The sequence below is a fragment of the Pleurodeles waltl genome, chromosome 10 (genome assembly GCF_031143425.1).
Source record: "Pleurodeles waltl isolate 20211129_DDA chromosome 10, aPleWal1.hap1.20221129, whole genome shotgun sequence".
In the NCBI taxonomy this organism is placed as follows: Eukaryota; Metazoa; Chordata; class Amphibia; order Caudata; family Salamandridae; genus Pleurodeles; species Pleurodeles waltl.
In genome coordinates, this window is record NC_090449.1 from 454,322,961 (window position 1) to 454,350,020 (window position 27,060).

At 46.5% G+C, this 27,060-nt stretch overlaps 2 protein-coding genes across 4 annotated transcripts in view; both read right to left on the reverse strand.

Annotated features, from left to right (window-relative positions):
* The window catches only part of TMUB1 (transmembrane and ubiquitin like domain containing 1), a 281,266-nt gene that overhangs the window by 226,727 nt on the left and 27,479 nt on the right, over positions 1-27,060 (reverse strand). The gene's annotated exons all lie outside the window — the stretch shown is intronic.
* LOC138261614 (nuclear apoptosis-inducing factor 1-like) lies at positions 11,692-26,708 on the reverse strand. The gene is made up of 2 exons (XM_069210738.1): positions 24,955-26,708; positions 11,692-12,760 (listed from the first exon to the last, which is right to left on the reverse strand). The coding sequence occupies exons 1-2, from the start codon at positions 25,298-25,300 to the stop codon at positions 12,003-12,005; spliced, it is 1,104 nt and encodes a 367-aa protein (XP_069066839.1). The 5' UTR covers positions 25,301-26,708; the 3' UTR covers positions 11,692-12,002.

Below are 27,060 nucleotides of genomic sequence, written 5' to 3' on the forward strand. Positions count from 1 at the left end.
AAATCTTGAACCTGTGGTTCTTAAAATAAACTAAGAAAATATATTTTTCTATACAAAAACCTATTGGCCTGGAATTGTCTTGGAGTGTGTGTTCCACATGTATTGCCTGTGTGTGTACAACAAATGCTTAACACTACCCTCTGATGAGCCTACTGCTCGACCACACTACCACAAAATAGAGCATTAGAATTATCTCTTTTTGCCACTATCTTACCTCTAAGGGGAACCCTTGGACTCTGTGCATGTTATTTCTTACTTTGAAATAGTACATACAGAGCCAACTTCCTACATATTCCATCTAGGCTCCTTCATCAGGCCTACCTCACCCCGACCTGCCTCAACAGAATATTCCCCACAACACACCTCACTTGCCTAAGATGCTCTGACTCCGCGGCAGAGCACTATCACATGCTCTGGTCCTGCTTTTCATTGACAATTGTCTGGGACTAGGTACATACAACCCTGGCCTGTAACAGAACTTGCAACACACTGAACACTTGGGAAACCACAGCTCTAGGACTATTTCCACTACGAAAACACCATAAAGTGCAAGACCACTTTGCTAGCCTGGCCCTCTTATTGGCCAAGTGTCTCCTCACCTTGTACTGGAAGGCCTCACACCCTCCATCACAGGCCCAATGACACCATTGGGGAGATACACAGTTCTGCACTGCACTGGGAGAAAGCTCGCAGTATTCGTAGTGCTCCACTTCAGCAGCTTTGGATGTAATGTTACTAAAATATAAGGCGCTGACAGTGGGAGATTTCCCCTCAGGGAACCCTAACCCATTAAACTGCAATGTCACCCAAAGCTTTGACGCCTGGTTATGCTTAAGAACAAAACTGCATTGCATGAGGAATATCAGATTCTATTACAGCTGACCACAGGTTACAAAAGCAGCTGTTGCAATCAACGGCACTTACATTGTATCGCAAGATTCACACGCATACACTATGGATCACTGTCCAGGGGTTATTTGTGAGTGTGCACTAAAGGCAAGGGTCAAATGGTGGGAGTTCTTAAGATCACTTAGGCAAGGCCCTTTGGGAGAGGGCAGTCCACAATTAAGGATACTCGTTGACCCTTGATATGTATTTTTTATTATATCACAGAACAGTAAAAGCTGGCCAAATAAATGGTAATTTCCAATAGAAGGTGCGCAGTCCTCCTAGGGTGTCCTCAGGAAGGAAATAAAAAAAAAAGAAGAACAAAAAAAAAAAAAAACAAAAAAAAAAAAAACCACACACACACCATGACACTATGGTTAAAGATCACCAAGCCTTATATAAAAAGTTAAAGGAACATTCCAGTCAGATGTGGTGTGAGTATGAAAGAAAAAGGGCCCAAGTCAGTGGCACAATGTACCAAGGTCTGTCGAATAGTCTTGTATGAGTTACATGGCAGTGCTATAGGTTAGAGGTACACAAGTCTAGTCCATTATTAAGAGATCATTAGAAGTGAGCAAAAAGGCCCTCTTACGAACAGTCTGAAAAGAAAAAAAAAAAATAATAATAATAATAATAATAATCCGACAGGAGTGTGCGTGAGCCAAGATTCAGAGTGTTGATACCCTAAGGAAGGGCGATTTGGAAGCAGAGGCTTACTGCCCTCCACAGCATTAGTATGTGTCCCATCAGCAGAGCGAGCGTGGTGGGCTGGATATTAGTATAGTCTAAATAATCGCCTCTCAAGACTCTGCACGGCATCCTGGTCATGTATCACAACCAGTCCTGCTCTCTTGAAAGCATGAAGGCTATATAATCCTGTGGGCCTATTGAGTGCAGATGATAATTAAAATATTTAGCTATATTTATGACATGGTATGGCAAGCAGGAACCCAGTTTTTTGCTAATTTAGGGGCATATTTATACTCCTTCTGCGCCCAGCGCAAACGTTGCCCCGTATTTAAACTTTGATGCCCGAGCCTGCGGACGACAAATTTCCGCCGTGTGCGTCATTTTTTGGATGCGGCAACCTGCCTTGCATTAATTATATGCAAGTTAGGCGTTCCCGTCCAAAAAATGGCTTAAACGGCCGTGCGTCGTATTTATGCTTTCGGGCAAAAATTGCGCACGGCCGGGAGGCGGAGCCAGAAAATGACGCACAGCCCGATTTGCGTCAAAAATTAACGCCTGGGTCAGGGCAGGCGTTAAAATGGGGCAAACACACCTGTATTTAATCAGAACACACAGAACAAACAGCAGAGCAGCAACAGGGAGCCATGGAGGTCATTCTAATCCAGCATGCACGCAGACGCAGAGCCCAGCAACAACAACAGCAGCTACAACAACACCAGCAGGGACCCCAAAGGCAGCGCAGAAGGCAGGAGAGGATATTCCGCCCAAGAACAACCCTTCAGGGCCTCAGGGAACACAACATCATACAGAGGTACCGGTTGAACTGGCAGGCCATTCAGCAGCTGCTGCGAAACATTAAACTGCAGTTGGCCCCCACTTTGGTGACACCCCACACCATCCCAACAGAAACCAAGCTGCTTGCCGTACTTCATATGCTGGCAAGTGGCTCTTTTCAAACAATTGGTGCCCTGGTAGGCGGAATATCACAACCATCATTCTCCGCCTTTTTGCCCAAAGTACTGGATGCCATCATTCGACTGACACCCCGCCACATCTGCTTCCCTAACACACTGCAGAAGCAGCAGGAAACTAAACAGGGGTTCTACGCAATCAGTGGCTTCCCACACGTCCTTGGTGCAATCGACTGCACACATGTATGCCTTGTGCTACCTGCTGCAAATGAACACCTCTACCGCAACAGGAAGCACACACATTCCATCAACGTGGAGGCCAATGTCGATCACCAAGGATTGATCACCAACATAGTGGCTAAATATCCTGGGAGTGTCCATGACTCATTCATCTTCCGTCACTGCACCATCAATCAACACTTCCAGGATGGACGGTATGGCAATGGACTACTTGTTGGTAAGTACAAAAACTACTTATATATACACTGCACAGTAACCCACTAGGACACACATACACCACAACAGCAACATGTCAACAGGAACACACTGAGGTCGTGACATCACTAGCCATGTTTCTTAAGTCACCATTGAACCTGTCACACATCGGAAATTACTGTACAGCCTAATGTGAAGATGTCAATGAGTGTGGTTGCCTAAATGTCACCTTGCAAACTAAGTGTCCCAATGACCTTTACATTAATACATTGCATAAGTCTAAAGGTATGGGATGTCCAGGGTACTTTCATATGAACGTGGTAACAACACTTTCAATTTTAACTCTGCATGGAACTATCATCTCACCCCTAGTGAAGACACACGGACACCTGTATCACAAGTCACAATGCTAGGGAGGGCCCATGTACTGAAAATCCCCAAACATATTGCTGACAAACGGTTAGCAGACAAACACTTTTTCAGCCAAGGAAACAACACAATGCAGATGGTATAGCCTACAAGCATAGGATGTCACATTAGTACACAAAAGAGACACAGACAACTACTGCCATTAAAGGTCTTTTCAATAGTGCCAGCTACATCAACATGATCCCATTCATTTTCTATTGCAGCTGATCAGGGGTATGGCATCCAGCCATGGATGACACCATTTGGCAACCCGAGTACAGCTGCAGAGCGTGCATACAACGAGGCCCGTAGGAGGACAAGCAGCATTGTCGAGCGGACCTTCGGCATCCTCAAGTCAAGGTTCCGCTGCCTCGACATCACTGGTGGTAGCCTCCTATATTCCCCCGAGATGGTCTGTAGGATCATCCTCACATGTGCAATATTGCACAACATTTGTGTCATAAGAAACATTCCCCTCCTGGAACCAGAGCCACACATGCCTGAAGAGGAGGATGATGGCCTGCAACAGGAGGGGGAACTACAGAACACAGCTGCTGGTATACGCAGGCGGCAACAGATTGTAAATAATTTCTTCTGAATATGATCACCTTCACCACTTTATAATAGGTGTTCATTTAAAATAGTTAACTAATCACCATATCATGGTTTGGCTATTCCTTTTTTACACAGCTTCATCTCTACTTATCAGAATAAGAGTGTTGCCTCATGGAGCATTGCTGAGATACTGAGTAGGACACGGAACATCCCAGAGCTTATGTGATGCCCAACATACAATGGTCACATACACACACACTCTTAATGACATATATCATGTACATATCTCCTTTGAAGGCCTATAGCAGAGAACCACAACTATTTCACACATACAAGTTGAAAGCAAGGTCCAACGCAGGATATGGCACACAACTATGACACCATCACTCAATAAGGGAAATACAAGCCTCATACATGAGGCAGTCAATGTGCTTTGGCATCACTAACAGGAATGTCTGACAAGACCCTTGATAGCAGTTAGTCCAACTGCATCCAATATTTGGAAGGAATACCTGTGACTAGAGTTCCATAGAAGCAGAACATAGACAGCACAAGTGCCACACATCTGACATGCATTGCGCACATGACATTCCATGTACATGTCAGCCCATTTCCTAACTCATCACACACCCATGCACCTGGTCACAACCCACCTGTCGGAAGAGGTCCCTGGAATACTAAGATGTGTACCCTGATAATACCGCCTCTACAAACACAGACCAAGATTAGCAAACCAGTGTGCTACACCCTTTCCTAAGGTATGCCATTGTCAAAGATGTCATGCATGGATGTCAGGTCAATTTATACATGGTCTCCTAGTTTCAAAGCCCTGTTAGCACATGTAGATTGCTTCCCCTTGTGAAAATGTCTGTTGGCCCTTAGAATGCAAGTCTCACCTACACCCACACGTGTGAATACCTCCATACACACCATCCATTACAAAAAGCACTGCCCCTGATGATGCCTGGAACAGCATAGTAGTAGCCATTATGTCAAATACATAGTCAACCATTTATAGTAATTAAGCCGTGTAACACAGCCACTGGGTCCATTTGTCACCTTCAAAAACACAGGACATACACAGATCGACATGTCAACTGTCTAGTTTGTCCTCCAAGTCTCAGTCAGACCACTGATTATGTAACTTGTCCAGTAGCGGGCTCCTGAATCATCTTGCATTCTGTCAGCCTGACTGGCAACTGTCAGTGAGTCACACTAAAGTATCCCTGTGTCTACATATGTACCACACTTGCGTTGTCAAACCTGCCATTCATCAGGGGGCATTGGGCATGGGCTTCTACCATGCATACGCAAATACATTGTATAGCATCATCTGCCTTTTAACTGTACCATTTGAGTTACATCCTCTTGGAAATGCAAAATTCATGGCCCATCCCTTTTCTGGGTTGCATTTATGCATGAATGACAAAGTGTGATAGTGTCCCAGGGTCATAGGCAGGGCTTGGCTACGGGGCTTTCAGCACAACCAGCAACCTCTGATAATGTACATGACTAATACACAAATGTCAGGACCATGACAGTTCACACACAGCATCACAGTGCGCACAACATAGTGATGGGCAGTGTGTGGTGAATAGCTGCGAGAATAAACAGCACAGAGGCTATGACGTTCCCAGATGCAGTGGGAAGTGCAGAGGCCCACCTGTGTACAAATTTTGTATTGACACCTGCAAGAACATGACAATTGAGACATTATCTCACTCAGCACACCAAGGTTGCCCTGTTGACTGTCTCATTACACGTCTTTAGTGACAGGGTGGGACCATTCACATGTTGGTTCACATGTCCACATCTACTCTTCTCACATTGATCAAGAAAGGATACTCAGTAGTTACAGGAATAGCTGCCACTGACACATGATGAGTCCTGGTCCGAACTGTGACAAATTACATCCCAAAAAATCTACAGGATCATCATTGGACCACACATATGAACAAGACACCTATGTGCAATTGATCACTGGAAATATGTGGACACGTGCTGTCTTGTATGCTGGTCCACCACATCCACTTGATAGTTGGGGCTTACTTCTATGGCCTCAACTGTGGCGTCATCATACATATGAGATTGACCCTTGTCTGTCTGTGCAAACAACATGGTACCCACTTCATCAATGCATGTGTATGACTCACTGTGGGATTCATCAACAAGTGCCTAGGAAGCTCTTACCAATACTCTAGGACATAGGATGTAGAAATTGTGGACCTTTGACATGAACATGTATGTGTCTGCCATCCATCTGGTGCATGCTAGGTCACATGTGGTGTCTACGTGACCCTAAAACTTGGAAGTATACTTTGCGGGTGTTGTTACATGTATGACTAACACATGCCGTTGCTCATTCCAATATTTACTTGCATCTTAGGGTTGGACACATGGGCGTCACATTCATACATCCAAATGTACAATAATGCTTCATGTGATGTACACACACACCTGGTCAACCAAAAATTTGTCAAAGCACACACTTTGAGCCAAAGGCAATTAGGTATTGTACATATGTGCGTCACATTGCTATCCAATCCTTATGGCAAACATGCACAATTTGTGCCATACATATAAGTGGGCCACACATATGACCATCTATGACGTCAGCCAACTGTAAACGTACTGTGAAGGGTGTAGTGGATGATGTTCCGCTGCAGTATGATGTCACACATGTGAACATACACCATCAACACCATACTGTCTTCAATTAGCCAATCTCTGATGTGTTCCAAAAGTAAAATAACCAAAAAAAAAATGTAAAAATTCCCCAAACCAGTTAATGCACTGTGCTTATGACGTCCCTAGCGGTGTGCGTCATTTTTTGTTGCACAAAACTGTTTTTGCGTCGTTTTTTTTTTTTTTTTTTACGCACAGGAGTGAAATATAGCCCGCACCCAGATATTTGTACAGTACATGTATCATTATATGGATGCAGGTTAATATTCACGTCTGTGCGTGAAAAAAAAATGACGCAAATACAGTTTTGTGCAACAAAAAAATTACGCATAACGCGAAAAAGGTGGGACTTTTCATTCAGGAAGTGATGTAATAGAATATCCTGTTTACAGATCATGTACAGTGGGTGTACTTTCACTTTGAAGTCTATGATCCTTCTAGACTGTGTGGCTGTGTAGAGAGTGCTGTCCAGAGATTTTGTGCTGTATTTGTCCTGTGTGCTATCTGTAAAGTCCTTTTGTAAAATAAATTGTGTTTGTGTATACTGTAGTACTGTTTTTTGTCTACATTTGTCCATTTATCTTGTGTAGTTCTTGTTTGTGGGAGTCTGTTGTGGGTAGTGTTAATTTGGGGATAGTTGGGCTCTTTTAGTGTTTAGGTTTACTTTTTTTCTGTCTTTTTACCCCTACTTTCCCCCATTTCCCCTTTCTTTTTCTTTTACCCCTATTCCTTATCTTCTTCTATAAGTATGTCTGGTAGGCCACGTCTTGGCAGGATGGGGGAAGAGGAGTTGGGGGGCTTCATCTGGCTGGTTACACATTTCTTGCCGCTCATGATCCAGGCAGGGTCATACAGGGCTACCCGACAGAGGCGCGCAGAATCCGGTGGGGAAAGGTGCTGCATCACCTGCAGCGTGTGTATGCCAGCCAGAGGAGTGACCACCAGCTGAAGCTCCGGTGGGCTGACCTCATCACCAGGGAGCAGGATCTCTTGGACCACCTGGGAATCATGATTGGTGGCACTGTTGGTGAGTACGACTATTGTTATTGTGCAAAAATGAATGCTCTGTTGTGACATCAGTGGATTAGTGCAATGTCTGCCAGCTAACTTGATGACTGTGTGTAATTTTGGGGACATATGAGGGGATCATTGATGCAGTATGGCAAGGATCACAATTGCTAGGTGTCAGGTAGCACGTGCTCAGCAAACTTACAGGTAACTTTACCATGAAGGAAATTGGTGCGGCCTTTTTGTCAGCACAGCTAACAAAATAGGAGCCAATCATGTCTATATAGGGTACTATTGACAGAGAAGTACCAACATTTAGGCCAACTATGTTGACGCAATTGCTAGACTGACTTTAGAATCACTACATGAAGCTGAAAATGAGTGCTGCCTTCACGACAATTTATAATAGCAAAGTGGCTCAAACATTGGTCTCATGTGAGTCTGGAAGGAAAGCGTTCACAGAAGTACTATGAATGTGTGGGATTATTGTGTTTCTAAATCTTTTAGGATAAACGTCAGTTCATGATTTGAATAAATCGTGTAAAGGTGTAAGGTGCCCTCAGCTAACATCGTAAGATGTTTGTTGGAATTGGTTGAGCCACAATCCAAATATGGATGGCAGCCCAAGTGTATGCACATGGCTTTACATCTCCATGGTTGGTGCAAATCACCATAGCTGGGCCACATCAATTGACTATACTGTAACAACATGATGGCTTACATGAGTCCCTGCCCCTCCCTCTGTACATTGGGCCTATGTGCAATAAATGGGTCATGACCATAAGGCATGTTAGACTGGAAATGTAGTCCTCAAGTAACCAGGCGTTGGATGTTTCTCTTGGATGCACACGATGAGACGATTACACTCCATATTTTTTCGTGCTCACCAATTATGGGGCAAGTTGGCAACCACATGATAGTTAGGGCCAATGTGTATGTGTGCAGATATGTGTGGAACTGTCACAGGAGACCCATGCTATGTACAAGTTGGCCGTGAAATATCAGATGCAGTACCATCATGTCTGAATGGCTGCCATGTACTTATTCAGCCTACACATTGTAAATGATACCGAAAATGTTGCACTGTGCACAGATTTTGAGCATATTTCTTCCTTCCATACCTTACAGGTGGACCGGCGCCCTACACTGTGGGAGAGGTGGCGACATTTGAGGACCCCAACCACTACAGTAAGTGTTGATATGTCTGTTATGTTTGCTGGTTATGGACTCGTGTGAGTTGGACTCATACCAAGGTGTGATGCTGGGGTCAAGTTTTTCACTTGTTCCATGAGTGGAAATGCAGTTTTCACATGTTTGGAGTTAGCCAATGCGTATCCAATGGTATCATGTAGGGATTGTAGGACATCCCCTTAGGCCCCACTGTGAGTACAGGGGATAGTCATGTGTCTGAGACTTGTATCACCAAGAGTCGCAATGGAAGTCAACCCCTATTTAATCAGCCTGTCAGACCCACATTCTCTAAGATTGGAGGAGCTAATAGCTTCCCAATAGACATCTGCTTCACTATTTACCTACGTAATTTTGAAACAGTAGGTAGAACCTCCTAGCATCATGTACTTCCACATGTAGTGCATCAAGTCTGTGGAACCTGAGTGTAATGGCCTAGGTGTGCATGCAATTCATGCTCATGGGTGTTCTAGCAACTCTATGTCTGATGTAAGTCAGGCCTCACTGGAAGTATATGTTGTGTACTAAGTTCTGATTTTCCTGACATGTCTGACTCTATGAGTGCTCTAGGGTTTGCGGACTCCAAAATGTAGATAGACCTTACCTGTGGTGTGTCTGTAGAGACAAACATGTGTGGATTAGCCTATACACTCCTCAGTGTACATGTTATTGGCAAATTATAGTTGTATATCCACCGCCCCCCCTCAAACACGGCCATGGGTTTGTGAATGGGGTACCTAGTTTTGATGCTACCAGTATGTTACACATGCCTGTGAAGAAGCGACATTTTGGTTGCATACTAGTATACACACTCAGGTTTGGCACCTGGTACCATACTGGAAAGTCCAGTTACAACTTGCAGACCATGTGGCTTTAGTTTTGCTTTCCGTACACTGACATTTGTAGCCCAGCTCTTGGTGGAGGATATGCAGCATGATTCTTAGATGTTAACTGTCAGAACTCAAATTGCAAGTCAAGGCCAGTTGTTACCCATCTTGTGGGTTATGAATGTGCTTTGTGTGATGTGACCTTTGTTGTCTGGCCTGCCATGTACTTCCTCAGGGACATTCGATGCTCTGTATTGTGATATGAGCTGTTACAAGTACAGTAGATGTATTGTCTGATTAACTTGCTGTGCTGTTTCACACAATGCAGTTGCTAATGTGGCATATCTGCATTTGTCTTCACAGCAGCTAACATGACTCCAGACCAGGTCCGTGAATTTCAGCGTCGGGCCATGCGATACCAGCACATCCTGCTGGTGGAGTCGGGGTTCCGGAGGATGGCCCGGCGATATTGCCATGAACGCGCCTCCGGGGCATGGAGAGCCTTCCAACAGGGTGGGCCTACTGTGCCCACCACAGCCAACACAGAAACAACCACCAATGAGAGCCAGGTGGCCCCACCCACAGCTGCCTCTGTTGCATCTACATCTGCTGGACTTCCTGGCCCCAGCATTGCCACCGGTGCAGGACAGCCCACACAGACCTCCTCCACCGGTACTCAGACTGCCACTGCTCCAGCTGTTGACCCTGCCACCTTCAATAGACTTGAAAACAAGATGGACAAAGTGCTGCGCAAGGTGAGCCACCTGAGCCTGGACGTGCAGCACATTAAACTGCGGGTGAAGGATATAAAGAGGACCCTCCGGAGGGCCAACCTCTAGACAGTTGATTAGATGGACATGATACCCTCCCATCCCTCGTTCTTATACTTAGTGGGCTTAGTGTTAGGTTAGTATAGGCTGGGTAGGGGGTCCTGCTTGTTTCTTTTTTGACTTATTACATGTGTGTGTGTGGGTGGGTGGGTGGGGGGCGCTATGTTGGGGTTCTTGTGTGAGAAAAAAATAAAATTATATATATATATATATATATATATATATATATATATATATACATTAAAACAAAAATTTACCACAAAAATATATATGTGTATAGGATAGTATAGTATGTGTTTAGGTTAGTATGTGTTGTCCTCAATGTGTCCCGTCTCATAAGGGGGGGGGGGGGGGGGGGGGTAGATGTTTAGAACATTTCATTACACGTGATAAGTAAGTGTAGCTTAGGTTAGTTAGGGACAGTTGTGGGTAATGAGTAGTCCGGGTAGATTAGGGTAGGTAAGATTTTTCCCTCAGTTTCCTCATCTATGGTTAGCTTTCAATAAATATTTGGTTACCCCTTAATAGTATGTGTTGAATGGTACTTGATCGTGGGTTTGGATTCTGTGTACATCTCTTTTGTACTATAACATCTGTGTCCTATGCTACAAACAAATCCCAACTAAGCTGTACGATTGGCAGCTAATCCAGAGCTACCTTGCAAAGTGTCTAACCTTTGTTGCAACCACCAATCACAGTCAATATGGATGACAATGTTTCTGCTGATAAGTGTGTTTTCAAAGTCACTAAGACCTAAAACTGTATCCCCAATATCAAGTCTGGAAGCACTGACTGCAGTGTGATGATCATGCACACCCTTATAAGATGAGTTCTCGTTGGCAATCTTGTATTCTTGTCTTCATGACCCTCATACATCATTTGTGACAGTTCGGCATGATTACCTATTTGTACGTTAACTCAGACACCTTCATTTTTGCAGTTTTTTTGTGTTTAGTTAGATTAGTGTGGCATGTTTATGGTGTTATTTGTGCATGTTGACAACATTTAACGGGCACTATTTGATGACTTAGTTATCCCCTGAGGAAGCATTCTTCTGTCCAACACAGCATGGTGGTCTATGGTTTCTCACTTCATCAGATTATTCCCTCAGGATGGGCAGAGTATGATGCAATCATGGTCACTGTGCAGATTTCTCTAACTACAAAATATCTGGACAGTTGTATTGAGAAGCTACGTTATTTGACAGTAGGGACATTCCAATTATCTACTGCACAGTTGATATGTCACATTACCCAGAGACAGATGTGGTGTAAGTGCTATTTATTGAAAAGTGCTGTAGTGCTATATGTACATTGTCCATGACTGTGAGTCCATTATAGTGATATCTTCTATTGTGATCCAACACAAGGGTTTACCAAAATGCTTTTGTCATGCTGGGGTTGCTGTTTCAGACACTGCAGAGGGACAGGATTTGGCAATGAGTAGGAGAGAGACAATCACTGGGCTGGGAGACCAGATATACAGTGGTTTGCAGAACAGTGCTTGAGTACAGTTGTTGCAAGACTGGCAAGTTACAAAGCACAGGACCTTGGTAAATGTCAGCCGTGTGGCAGGGACTAGTGCTTCTGGGTACTTTTCCTTGTGAATGTGATCTGTTCCATGTCTTCTTCTTCTGATGTGTGTGTTGCCTGCTTTGTCCTTGTTGTTGCTGGTTGTGAAGGGGCAACACATACCTCAGTGTTAGAAGACGTGGAGTCAGACATCCCGGTCGCTGCTCCCTGTGAAGGTCTTAAGGGCAGTACTGCAGCAAGGAGGATCTGCTGGTTCTTGAGAATAGCAGCCACAACACAATGGTAGGCAGCCAGGTCGGCCCTGAGGGAGTCATGATTGCATTCGTGCATGCAGTGGAAGGTTTGGGGTGCGAGGTGTTGTGGCAACTCCCTTACTGCAGTGGTGAATTCCTTGACAGTTTCTTGGAGTCCTTGCAGTATGGATGTTAGGGCTTGCATAGCTGCTGCCTGATCTGCAGATGACATCATGCACGAATGCACCCCCCTCAAGGCTGCCATATTTTGCATCCCCACCTGCACCTCCTTGGCCAGCTCCCGCTGTACTCCAACTACAGTTCTCTCAAAGCTGGTGGCAGTGTCGTCTGAGTCCTCAGCTGTATTGGAGCTGGCAGGTCTTACAATTGGGGTGGTGGGTGGATCCTCTGCGATGGCTGCTTGTTCTGTGCTCCTCCTTGTGACTGAAGGTGGGGTCTGGAGGGTTTCAAGGACCTTTTGGATGGTCTCCTGGGGAATGTTTATGGGCTCGTCATCCATGTCATCAGGGAAATCTGGGACAGGCATATCGGCAGGAGATCCATCTTCCTCTGCAATGAAACAGGGTACAATTAGTGTGTCTGTGTTGTGACAATTTGGACGTGACGTGCCTGCCTTTTGATGAATTCACTTTGTGATCTTAGTTTGTATTAATACCTGCAGTCCTTCAGATGGCCATTGTTTCAGGCCTATGGCCCACCTGTGTGTTACATGTATGTTATTGAGTTATCAGACTTGTCAGCCTCATTGCCTCTAGGTGTTGCTTTATGCCAAATAGAGAATTGCCACCTTTTTGTCCTACTCGACCCTCAGTGTATACCCATTCTCATGGTGTAGGAAAGTACCATCTTGTCTGGCATGTTACCCCCATATTTCACTGTATATATGTTGTTTTAGTTGTATGTGTCACTGGGACCCTGCCAGCCAGGGCCCCAGTGCTCATAAGTGTGCCCTGTATGTGTTTCCTGTGTGATGACTAACTGTCTCACTGAGGCTCTGCTAACCAGAACCTCAGTGGTTATGCTCTCTCATTTCTTTTCCAAATTGTCACTAACAGGCTAGTGACCAATTTCACCAATTTACATTGGCATACTGGAACACCCTTATAATTCCCTAGTATATGGTACAGGGTACCCAGGGTATTGGGGTTCCAGGAGATCCCGATGGGCTGCAGCATTTCTTTTGCCACCCACAGGGAGCTCTGACAATTCTTATACAGGCCTGCCACTGAAGCCTGAGTGAAATAACGTCCATGTTATTTCACAGCCATTTACCACTGCACTTAAGTAACTTATAAGTCACCTATATGTCTAACCTCTACCTGGTAAAGGTTGGGTGCTAAGTTGCTTAGTGTGTGGACACCCTGGCACTAGCCAAGGTGCCCCCACATCGTTCAGGGCAAATTCCCCGGACTTTGTGAGTGCGGGACACCATTACACGCGTGCACTATACATATGTCACGACATATGTATAGTGTCACAATGGTAACTCCGAACATGGCCACGTAACAGGTCTAAAAACATTCTGGCATTGGGGAGACAAGTCCATGATCCCCTGAGTCTCTAGCACAGACCCGGGTACTGCCAAACTACCTTTCCCGGGGTTTCACTGCAGCTGCTGCTGCTGCCGCCAACCCCTCAGACAGGTGTCTGCCCTCCTGGGGTCCAGCAAGGCTTGGCCCAGGAAGGCAGAACAAAGGGCTTCCTCAGAGAGAGGGTGTTACACCCTCTCCCTTTGGAAAAAGGGGTCAGGGCTGGGGAGGAGTAGCCTCCCCCAGCCTCTGGAAATGCTTTGATGGGCACAGATGGTGCCCATCTCTGCATAAGCCAGTCTACACCGGTTCAGGGATCCCCCAGCCCTGCTCTGGCGCGAAACTGGACAAAGGAAAGGGGAGTGACCACTCCCCTGACCTGCACCTCCCCTGGGAGGTGCCCAGAGCTCCTCCAGTGTGCTCCAGACCTCTGCCATCTTGGAAACAGAGGTGCTGCTGGCACACTGGACTGCTCTGAGTGGCCAGGGCCAGCAGGTGACGTCAGACTCTTTCTGATAGGCTCTTACCGGTGTTGCTAGCCTATCCTCCTTCCTAAGTAGCCAAACCTCCTTTTCTGGCTATTTAGGGTCTCTGCTTTGGGGAATTCTTTAGATAACGAATGCAAGAGCTCATCAGAGTTCCTCTGCATCCCTCTCTTCACCTTCTGCCAAGGAATCGACCGCTGACTGCTCTGGACGCCTGCAAAACTGCAACGAAGTAGCAAAGACGACTACTGCGACCTTGTAACGCTGATCCGGCCGCCTTCTCGACTGTTTTCCTGGTGGTGCATGCTGTGGGGGCAGTCTGCCTTCTCTCTGCACTAGAAGCTCCGAAGAAATCTCCTGTGGGTCAACGGAATCTGCCCCCTGCAACCGCAGGCACCAAAAGACTGCATCACCGGTCCTCTGGGTCCCCTCTCAGCACGACTAGCGTGGTCCCTGGAACTCAGCAACTCTGTCCAAGTCACTCCCACAGTCCAGTGACTCTTCAGTCCAAGTTTGGTGGAGGTAAGTCCTTGCCTCCCCACGCTAGACTGCATTGCTGGGTACCGCGTGATTTGCAGCTGCTCCGGCTCCTGTGCACTCTTCCAGGATTTCCTTTGTGCACAGCCAAGCCTGGGTCCCTGACACTCTAACCTGCAGTGCACGACCTCCTGGGTTGTCCTCCGGCGTCGTGGGACCTTCTTTTGTGACTTCGGGTGAGCTCCGGTTCACTTCACTTCGTAGTGCCTGTTTCGGCACTTCTGCGGGTGCTGCTTGCTTCCGAGTGGGCTCTTTGTCTTGCTGGATGCTCCCTCTGTCTCCTCACGCAATTGCCAACATCCTGGTCCCTCCTGGGCCACAGCAGCATCCAAAACCCCTAACCGCGACCCTTGCAGCTAGCAAGGCTTGTTGCGGTCTTTCTGCACGGAAACACCTCTGCAAGCTTCTTCACGATGTGGGACATCCATCCTCCAAAGGGGAAGTTTCTAGCCCTCTTCGTTCTTGCAGAATCCACAGCTTCTACCATCCGGTAGCAGCTTCTTTGCACCAACAGCTGGTATTTCCTGGGCATCTGCCCACTCCCGACTTGATCGTGACTCTTGGACTTGGTTCCCCTTGTTCCACAGGTACTCTCGTCTGGAAATCCATCGTTGTTGCATTGCTGGTGTTGGTATTCCTTGCAGAATTCCCCCATCACAACTTCTGTGCTCTCTGGGGAACTTAGGTGCACTTTGCACCCACTTTTCAGGGTCTTGGGGTGGGCTATTTTTCTAACCCTCACTATTTTCTTACAGTCCCAGCGACCCTCTACAAGTTCACATAGGTTTGGGGTCCATTTGTGGTTCGCATTCCACTTCTAGAGTATATGGTTTGTGTTGCCCCTATACCTATGTCTTCCCATTGCAATCTATTGTGACTATACATTGCTTGCACTGTTTTCTATTGCTATTACTGCATATTTTGGTATTGTGTACATATATCTTGTGTATATTTGCTATCCTCATACTGAGGGTACTCACTGAGATACTTTGGCATATTGTCATAAAAATAAAGTACCTTTATTTTTAGTATATCTGTGTATTGTGTTTTCTTATGATATTGTGCATATGACACCAGTGGTATAGTGGGAGCTTCACACGTCTCCTAGTTCAGCCTAAGCTGCTTTGCTAAGCTACCCTTTTCTATCAGCCTAAGCTGCTAGACACCTCTTCTACACTAATAAGGGATACCTGGACCTGGTGTAAGTACCCCTTGGTACCCACTACAAGCCAGGCCAGCCTCCTACATTGGTTGTGCAGCGGTGGGATAAGTACTTGCAACTACTTACCACTTTGTCATTTTGTACTTTTCATAAGAGAAAAATATACAAAACAAGTTCAGTGTATGTACACCTAACCAAAAAGTTTTGCTTTTCTTCTCTTACTCCTTTGCTAAGTGCTGAAAAGTACCTCTAAAACTTTCAAAAAGTTCTTAAAAAGTTTAAAAAGTTTTTTTTCTGAAACTTTTTCTTTCTTTTTCTGTACCTTAAACCTTTTCTATTATGTCTGGTACAGGTCAAACTCTGGATCTGTCCAAGACTGCTTATGACCACCTTAGCTGGAAAGGAGCAAGGAGTCTCTGCATTGAAAGAGGTTTAGGGGTAGGGAAGAATCCCTCAAGAGAATTGTTAGTTAATATGCTCATTGAACAGGATAAGACCATAGTTGGCACATCTGGTGAGAAATTAGCTGATGGTTCACACTCTGATTCTGGGGCACCCCCAGTAAGAGGATTAGAAGGGAATCTTCCCAACCTGCCCCTTAGCAGGCCACCTAGCAGGGCTGGTACTGAGGTGAGGTCTCATCATAGTATAGAGGTTACTCCTTTAGGCCAGGTTGTAAGAGTGCCATCTGTTAGGGACAGGTCTCCCGCTGTTCATTCACACCATTCTTCTGTGTCAAGGCATGCCCAACCCACCCTCCCTGAAGACAGAATGTAAGAAAGGGAACTCAATAGATTGAGAGTGGAAGAGTCCAGGCTGAAGCTGAAAAAGCAACAGCTGGATCTAAACAGGGAAGCATTTGACTTAGAAAAAGAAAGACAGAGGTTGGGGTTTGGACCCCATGGTGGCAGCAGCAGTATTACAGATAGTAATCCTGTAAACAAGCAGGATTCTAGGAATCTTCACAAGATAGTTCCCCCTTACAAGGAGGGGGATGACATTAACAAGTGGTTTGCTGCACTTGAGGGCCTGTGTTGTACAGGGGGTCCCTCAAAGGCAGTGGGCTGCTATCCTATGGCTATATTTCAATGGAAAGGGTAGGGAGAGGCTCCTTACTGTTAAAGAAAGTGATGCCAATAATTTTACAGTTCTTAAGAATGCACTCCTAGATGGTTATGGCTTAACCACTGAACAGTACAGGATCAAGTTCAGAGAAACCAAAAAGGAGTCTTCACAAGACTGGGTAGACTTTGTTGACCATTCAGTGAAGGCCTTGGAGGGGCGGTTACATGGCAGTAAAGTTTCTGACTATGAAAGCCTGTATAACTTAATCCTGAGAGAGCATATTCTTAATAATTGTGTGTCTGATTTGTTGCACCAGTACCTAGTGGACTCTGATCTGACCTCTCCCCAAGAATTGGGAAAGAAGGCAGACAAATGGGTCAGAACAAGGGTGAACAGAAAAGTTCATACAGGGGGTGACAAGGATGGCAAGAAGAAGGATGGTAAGTCTTCAGACAAGGGTGGGGACAAATCTAAAAAGGAGTCTTCATCAGGCTCACAAAAACACTCTGGTTGGGGGGGGTGGGCCCAAATCCTCTTCAAATCAAGTTAAGAAACCATGGTGCTATTTATGTAAAGTAAAAGGCCATTGGACAACTGATCCCAGTGGTCCAAAGAAAAGCACCAAGCCTCCTACTACTACAACCCCTGCTGCTACACCTAGTGCCCCTAGTAATAGCAGTGGTGGTGGGAGCAAACCTACTAATAGCCAATCCAAGGGAGTAGCTGGGCTCACTTTTGGTAATTTAGTTGAGGTTCGTCTTGTTAGGGAGACCACAGAGGCTGTGTTAGTCTCTGAAGGTGCCATTGATTTGGCCACCTTGGTTGCTTGTCCCCTTAATATAGATAAGTACAAGCAACGTCCCCGAATAAATGGTGCTGAGGTTCAGGCCTACAGGGACACAGGTGCCAGTGTTATCATGGTAATAAATAGAGAAACCGGTCCACCCTGAACAACACCTACTTGGTCACCAGTACCAAGTGACTGATGCTCATAACAACACTCTTAGCCACCCCATGGGTGTTGTGAATCTCAACTGGGGGATGGGGGGGGGGGGGGGGGGGGTTACTGGTCCAAAGAAAGTTGTGGTTGCCTCAGATTTACCTGTAGACTGTCTACTAGGGAATGATTTAGAGACATCAGCTTGGGCAGAAGTGGAGTTGGAGGCTCATGCAGCAATGCTGGGCATTTCTGGGCATATTTTTGCTTTGACAAGGGCTCAGGCCAAAAAGCAAAAAGGACAGGGTGACTTGGATCCTGGAACAATGGACCAAGTGCTCCCTAAAGCTAGGGTTAGTAAAGGTAAAACACTACCTACTATCCCTCCCTCTACAGCGGATTCAACTTCTGAGGAAGAAGAATTTCCACCCTGTGCAGAACCTACACCAGAGGAGCTTGAAGCAGACACTGCTGAGCTTTTGGGTGGAGGGGAGCCTGCCAAGGAGGAGCCGAGTGTGGCACAGCAGACCTGTCCCACACTAGAGGGTCTACCCAGTGACTCTCACAGAATTTACTGGGAGGACAACCTCTTGTATACGGAGGCAAGGGACCCTAAACCTGGGGCAGCCAGGAGATTGGTCATTCCCTTGCAATACAGAGAGTTCCTCCTAACTCTAGCCCACAACATTCCCTTGGCTAGACATTTGGGACAAATGAAAACTTGGGACAGGCTTGTTCCCTTGTTTCATTGGCCAAGAATGTCAGAGGACACAAAGGAATTTTGTAAGTCCTGTGTCACCTGTCAAGCCAGTGGCAAAACAGGTGGCACCCCTTATTCCACTACCTGTGGTTGGGGTTCCCTTTGAAAGGGTAGGGGTTGACATAGTTGCCCCCCCTTGACCCTCCTACTGCTTCAGGCAATAGGTTTATCTTGGTGGTAGTGGACCATGCCACCAGATATCCTGAAGCAATTCCTCTAAGAACCACTACAGCTCCTGCAGTGCAAAGGCCCTCCTAGGAATCTTTTCCAGGGTGGGCTTCCCAAAAGAGGTGGTATCAGACAGGGGTAGCAACTTCATGTCTGCTTACTTAAAAGCCATGTGGAAGGAATGTGGTGTGACATACAAGTTTACTACACCCTATCATCCACAAACAAATGGACTGGTTAAGAGGTTTAATAAAACTCTCAAAGGAATGATAATGGGACTCCCTGGAAAACTCCGGAGAAGATGGGTTGTCCCGTTACCTTGCCTCCTTTTTGCTTACAGGGAGGTACCCCAAAAAGGAGTGGGCTTCAGCCCCTTTGAACTTCTATTTGGACACCCTGTAAGAGGTCCTCTAACACTTGTGAAGGAGGGTTGGGAACAACCTTTAAAAGCTCCTAAGCAAGACATAGTGGACAATGTACTTGGCCTAAGATCTAGGATGGCTGAGTACATGAAAAAGGCCATTAAAAACCTTCAGGCCAGCCAAGAGCTCCAAAAGCAATGGCATGACCAGAAGGCTGTTCTGATTCAGTACCAACCAGGGCAGAAAGTGTGGGTCACCTACGTAGTTGACTTGGGCACTGCCAGGAGTCCCCTTAGGGTGCTCCATATCAATCGCCTGAAACCCTACTAGGACAGGGCTGATCTCAGCCTGCTCATGGCAACAGATGAGGGACAGGAATAAGAGTGACCCTCTCCCTGATCTCTTCTCTTCCACAGAACAAGATGCTCTAGTGGAAGGTGTAGTTCTGGCAGATTGTCTTACTGTTGAGCAGAAAGATCACTGCATAAATCTCCTGGGTCAGTTTTCTGAACTCTTTTCTACTGTGCCAGGCACCACTTCTTGGTGTGAGCACACTATAGATACTGGAGACAGCTTGCCTGTCAAAAGTAAGATCTATAGGCAGCCTGACCATGTCAAAGACTGCATAAAACAAGAGGTGCAGAAAATGCTTGAACTGGGAGTGGTTGAGCACTCTGAAAGTCCATGGGCCTCTCCTGTGGTACTTGTACCAAAACCTCATTCCAAAGATGGTAAAAGGGAAATGAGATTTTGTGTTGACTACAGAGGTCTCAACCAGGTAACTAAAACTGATGCTCACCCTATACCCAGGGCAGATGAGCTAATAGATACACTGGCATCTGCCAAGTATCTAAGCACCTTTGATTTGACTGCAGGGTATTGGCAGATCAAGTTATCAGAGGATGCTAAAGCAAAAACTGCATTTTCTACCATTGGAGGGCACTACCAATTCACAGTAATGCCCTTTGGTTTGAAAAATGCACCTGCCACTTTTCAGAGGTTGGTGAATACAGTTCTGCAAGGGCTGGAGGCTTTTAGTGCAGCATATCTAGATGATATAGCTGTCTTTAGCTCCAGCTGGGATGATCACCTGGTCCACCTATGGAAAGTTTTGGAGGCCCTGCAAAAGGCAGGCCTCACTATCAAGGCTTCAAAGTGCCAGATAGGGCAGGGGAAAGTGGTTTATCTGGGACACCTGGTAGGTGGAGAACAGATTGCACCACTTCAGGGGAAAATCCAAACTATTATAGATTGGGTTCCCCCTACAACTCAGACTCAGGTTAGAGCCTTTTTAGGCCTCACTGGGTACTACAGGAGGTTCATAAATAACTATGGCTCCATAGCAGCCCCTCTTAATGACCTCACTTCAAAGAAAATGCCTAAAAAGGTATTATGGACAGCAAACTGTCAGAAAGCTTTTGAGGAGCTGAAGCAGGCCTTGTGCTCTGCACCTGTCCTGAAAAGCCCCTGTTACTCCAAAAAATTCATTGTCCAAACTGATGCATCTGAATTAGGGGTGGGGGCAGTCTTATCACAACTTAATTCTGAGGGCCAGGATCCACCTGTTGCTTTTATCAGCAGGAGGTTGACCCCTAGAGAAAAGCGTTGGTCTGCCATAGAGAGGGAGGCCTTTGCTGTGGTCTGGGCACTGAACAAGTTGAGGCCATACCTGTTTGGCACTCACTTCATTGTTCAGACAGACCACAAACCTCTACTTTGGCTAAAACAAATGAAAGGTGAAAACCCTAAATTGTTGAGGTGTTCCATATCTCTACAGGGAATGGACTATACAGTAGAACATAGATCTGGGAGTACCCACTCCAATGCAGATGGACTCTCCAGATATTTCTACTTAGACAATGAAGACTCATCAGGTCAGGGCCCCAGTGCTCATAAGTGTGCCCTGTATGTGTTACCTGTGTGATGACTAACTGTCTCACTGAGGCTCTGCTAACCAGAACCTCAGTGGTTATGCTCTCTCATTTCTTTCCAAATTGTCACTAACAGGCTAGTGACCAATTTCACCAATTTACATTGGCATACTGGAACACCCTTATAATTCCCTAGTATATGGTACAGAGATACCCAGGGTATTGGGGTTCCAGGAGATCCCTATGGGCTGCAGCATTTCTTTTGCCACCCATAGGGAGCTCTGACAATTCTTCCACAGGCGTGCCACTGCAGCCTGAGTGAAATAACGTCCACGTTATTTCACAGCCATTTACCACTGCACTTAAGTAACTTATAAGTCACCTATATGTCTAACCTCTACCTGGTAAAGGATGGGTGCTAAGTTGCTTAGTGTGTGGGCACCCTGGCACTAGCCAAGGTGCTCCCACATTGTTCAGGGCAAATTCCCCGGACTTTGTGAGTGCGGGGACACCATTACACGCGTGCACTATACATATGTCACGACATACGTATAGTGTCACAATGGTAACTCCGAACATGGCCATGTAACGTGTCTAAAATCATGGAATTGTCACCCCAATGCCATTCTGGCATTGGGGAGACAATTCCATGATCCCCCGAGTCTCTAGCACAGACCCGGGTACTGCCAAACTACCTTTCCCGGGGTTTCACTGCAGCTGCAGCTGCTGCCAACCCCTCAGACAGGTTTCTGCCCTCCTGGGGTCCAGCCAGGCTTGGCCCAGGAAGGCAGAACAAAGGACTTCCCCAGAGAGAGGGTGTTACACCCTCTCCCTTTGGAAAAAGGTGTCAGGGCTGGGGAGGAGTAGCCTCCCCCAGCCTCTGGAAATGCTTTGATGGGCACAGATGGTGCCCATCTCTGCATAAGCCAGTCTACACCGGTTCAGGGATCCCCCAGCCCTGCTCTGGCATGAAACTGGACAAAGGAAAGGGGAGTGACCACTCCCCTGACCTGCACCTCCCCTAGGAGGTGCCAAGAGCTCCTCCAGTGTGCTCCAGACCTCTGCCATCTTGGAAACAGAGGTGCTGCTGGCACACTGGACTGCTGAGTGGCCAGGGTCAGCAGGTGACGTCAGAGACTCCGTCCGATAGGCTCTTACCTGTGTTGCTAGCCTATCCTCCTTCCTAAGTAGCCAAACCTCCTTTTCTGGCTATTTAGGGTCTATGCTTTGGGGGAATTCTTTAGATAACGAATGCAAGAGCTCATCAGAGTTCCTCTGCATCCCTCTCTTCACCTTCTGCCAAGGAATCGACCGCTGACTGCTCTGGACGCCAGCAAAACTGCAACAAAGTAGCAAAGACGACTACTGCGACCTTGTAACGCTGATCCGGCCGCCTTCTCGACTGTTTTCCTGGTGGTGCATGCTGTGGGGGTAGTCTGCCTCCTCTCTGCACTAGAAGCTCCGAAGAAATCTCCTGTGGGTCGACGGAATCTTCCCCCTGCAACCGCAGGCACCAAAAGACTGCATCACCGGTCCTCTGGGTCCCCTCAGCACGACGAGCGTGGTCCCTGGAACTCAGCAACTCTGTCCAAGTGACTCCCACAGTCCAGTGACTCTTCAGTCCAAGTTTGGTGGAGGTAAGTCCTTGCCTCCCCACGCTAGACTGCATTGCTGGGTACCGCGTGATTTGCAGCTGCTCCGGCTCCTGTGCACTCTTCCAGGATTTCCTTTGTGCACAGCCAAGCCTGGGTCCCCGACACTCTAACCTGCAGTGCACGTCCTCCTGGGTTGTCCTCCGGCGTCGTGGGACCTTCTTTTGTGACTTCGGGTGAGCTCTGGTTCACTCCACTTCGTAGTGCCTGTTCCGGCACTTCTGCGGGTGCTGCTTGCTTCTGAGTGGGCTCTTTGTCTTGCTGGATGCCCCCCTCTGTCTCCTCACGCAATTGGCGACATCCTGGTCCCTCCTGGGCCACAGCAGCATCCAAAAAGCCTAACCGCGGCCCATGCAGCTAGCAAGGCTTGTTTGCGGTCTTTCTGCACGGAAACACCTCTGCAAGCTTCTTCGCGACGTGGGACATCCATCCTCCAAAGGGGAAGTTTCTAGCCCTCTTCGTTCTTGCAGAATCCACAGCTTCTACCATTCGGTAGCAGCTTCTTTGCACCAACAGCTGGCATTTCCTGGGCATCTGCCCACTCCCGACTTGATCGTGACTCTTGGACTTGGTCCCCTTGTTGCACAGGTACTCTCGTCTGGAAATCCATCGTTGTTGCATTGCTGGTGTTGGTCGTCCTTGCAGAATTCCCCTATCACTACTTCTGTGCTCTCTGGGGAACTTAGGTGCACTTTGCACCGACTTTTCAGGGTCTTGGGGTGGGCTATTTTTCTGACCCTCACTGTTTTCTTACAGTCCCAGCGACCCTCTACAAGGTCACATAGGTTTGGGGTCCATTCGTGGTTCGCATTCCACTTCTAGAGTATATGGTTTGTGTTGCCCCTATACCTATGTGTTCCCATTGCAATCTATTGTGACTATACATTGCTTACACTGTTTTCTATTGCTATTACTGCATATTTTGGTATTGTGTACATATCTTGTGTATATTTGCTATCCTCATACTGAGGGTACTCACTGAGATACTTTGGCATATTGTCATAAAAATAAAGTACCTTTATTTTTAGTATATCTGTGTATTGTGTTTTCTTATGATATTGTGCATATGACACCAGTGGTATAGTGGGAGCTTCACACGTCTCCTAGTTCAGCCTAAGCTGCTCTGCTAAGCTACCCTTTTCTATCAGCCTAAGCTGCTAGACACCTCTTCTACACTAATAAGGGATAACTGGACCTGGTGCAGAGTGTAAGTACCCTTTGGTACCACTACAAACCAGGCCAGCCTCCTACACATGGTGAGACCTTTCACTGGCTGTGGGTGTTCTGATGGCCCTGGCGGCACACTTAACTATCAGGACCCGCCCCAATCCCTGATCTTTCAAATCAACTTAATTATAATTGACATGTTGCATATCCTATGCATGGCAATGTTATGATGGGATATGGATGTTGACATTGTTAATGTGTCCTGCTGATGTTGGGTAATGTGTGGTACATTGGATTGCCCTGATAATCGTATCAGTGTCCTATTTCGTCCTCTGACTGTGCAGGTGTATTTCAGTGACCAGTTCCATGTGTCCCCTCCTCAATACTGTTGTCTGAGCAGTATGACATTTGTGATGTTGCCTTGTTACCCAGGCACAGGATGGACCCTGACATATGCAGCATGGGTGTGTCCTTAGTGCTGTGTTGCTCCTATTGTTGTTTACATTGGCTGATGTTTGCAGCAACTATGGGCATTGACATTTGAGTGTACTGGGGCCTTTGTCTTGTTTCTGGAGATTGTTGCAGATGTCATCCTCACCCCCTAATTTAGGTATGTATGTTCCATGGGGAGGTTACTGCCATTGGCTACTTGAGCTGCACACAGATCAGAGGTGGTAGTGGCAACTGTTGTTGCAGTTACATTGCAGTTGTTGGTTTGGCTAGAGGATTGCTAATAGGGCCCTAGTTAATGTAGGAGGTATGTTGGCTGATGAGTGCCAGGATATCAGTTTGACGTAGTGGCCTTCCCTCCTGTCGTGGCTTTCCCTTTGCTCCATTGTTGGCATGACAGTATGCCCCCATGGGACTGTTGTTGGTGTAGTGTAATGGTGTGCCCCAGCTTCTGTTTGTGCAGGCCATGCCCCCCTGCCGTGCCCCTTTACCAATGCCACTCCATGTATATTATGACTTACATGCAATGTGTAGTAGGTATTTCCCCCTCCCCGGCTGCAGTTGACATTATTGCATTATAATTCCCCATGCGACTTACCCTGCATGTGCGTTGTCTCGTGGTAGTCTGCGCTGTCCTGTCCTTGAATCCCTGTGACGATCTCCTCAGGGATGACGGCTGCAAACATCTCCTCCATGTGGCCCAGGGCCTCCTGGTGTGCTGGACTTCCCCCCCCCCCCCCTCCAGTCTGCAGTGCTGCCTTCCTGTTCCTGGCCATCTTTTCCTTGGTCCTGCGCTTGCAGTCATGCCAGCGTTTCTTGCACTCGATGACTGTTCTGCGTACTTCTGCCACACTGTTAATCTTGTCAACAATTTGTTGCCATATAGCCTCTCTCCTACTGATTGGCAACTTTGAGGTGACAAACAGCTGGTGCTGGTGTTCCATCACCTCTTTAACCCGAATTTCCTGCTCCTCTGCACTGAAACAACACTTTCTTTTCTTCTTAAAAGTGTCCTGGTTCTTGTGTGGATCCTACTGGCTGGTTCCTGGTCTGCTGTCATCTTGCTGGGGTCTGTAGTGGCATCTGGGATCCATTTTGGCTCTCCTCTGGTGAACTGGCAGTGTTCGCGGGTTTTTTTTTACGCTATTGCGTCAAAAAACGGCGCATATCCGGTTTGCGGTGTCGTAAATCGTCCCACAGGCATTTCTGCCACGTTAACATCGTTTTCCTTTACGACTTGACACCGCGGTGTGCGTCAAAAATAATGACTCCCACCTGTTGTTTGCACCGCCATGCGTCAAAGTATAAATATGACGCCCGCACGGCGCACCAAAATAGCGTTAGCCGGCGGTAAAAAAGTATAAATATGGGCCTTAGTTTCAGGAAGCTGCCTGTAGCCTAAATAAGCAGGACTGATTGACAAGAAATACATTTGCCTACAAGAAGTCGGAAATAGAGAACGTGAACCAGCTTAGTGACTATCCTTGAAAAATAATCCAATACTCCAGTATGGCTTATAGTCTGTAATAACGGATGGGGGCCAAATGCTGCTAAGAAGTGGAGGTCCAGGAGGCAGAAAGTCATCCTGCATTTTTAGAGTAAGCACTTCCAGTGCTGTAGATGGCATCTGGCCAGAGCAATACAGCACATGAAAATGCCCCTGAACAATGTTAACTAATTGGTAATGCATCCATCAATCGTTTTCACCACATAAGGAAGGTTTGAGCTAGATTTAACTAAGGACAGTAGGTTCTCAACAGCACTGGCTTATCAATAATGAAAATTATTTGGTCATTTTTGTTTTTAATGTCCAGGTATGTTTTCTGAATGAGGGAAGCGGCAATCAAATCATGCCACTTTTCTTCAAATGGATGGAAGTTGATTTTTATGAAGTGGAGGTAATAGCTAGTCGAAGGCACTCATTAGGTTGTAGCCTGCCAGTGAGCTGCACTGTCTGGTGGTAAAGACATATTTGGGACATGCTGAAAAATTCCCTAGAAATGGATTCCACTCATTGCTCACCATTGACTTTCGTTTTTTTAACTCACATTTGCTTGCTTTCTATGTGTTGGATTTATTTAATTTAGGATATCCAACATGTCTTTGTCCCTACTGTGGAGCATGGGCCAATTACCATCTCTCAGACTGGTTATTGTATTCTTCCAAGAGTGCTTGCTTTCTGGAAATTTTGTTTTTGTTTCTTGAGAGGCACTCCAACAAAGTACGTGTGTTTTCAGCAATTTTCATTTTATGCTAGCTCAGGAAGCAGTAAACATGCTGTATTTATCTTGAAAAGGTTTCCTGTCTTATATCTTCCTGCTTGACTGATTCTACTTGTCTGCCACTACCGGTTCAACAATCTTGCATGCCCGTGAGGAACAATGTCCTGTCAATGAGAGAGTTTATTTTGTTCAGTCCTCTTCACTAATAGCAAAAAACATAAACAATCCTCCTTCCCCAATTTCACAACCATCCCATAGAAGCTGAAGTAGTGGAGTGGGGAGTGCTGAAGCAGCCCTAATATAATCATGCGGGAGTTCAAAAAGTGAATGAGTAATAAACAGGCCTTTACATTTTTTATTGTCACATATGCTGTTCATTCAAAGACAGCTGTCAAATGTTAGGATCCATCTTCAGCAGGAGGTTTGGGTTTACTTTTCCATCTACAACTGCAAAGGGAGAGGACTTGTGACCATATTGTTAG

What these genes read in the sequence shown, in the direction of transcription:
- LOC138261614 (XM_069210738.1), bottom strand. Translation starts at nt 25,300, where the DNA reads ATGGAACACCAGCACCAGCTGTTTGTCACCTCAAAGTTGCCAATCAGT. An exon ending in CGAGACAACGCACATGCAGG is followed by an intron (nt 12,761 to 24,954) that starts GTAAGTCGCATG and finishes GTTTCATTGCAG; the next exon opens with AGGAAGATGGATCTCCTGCC.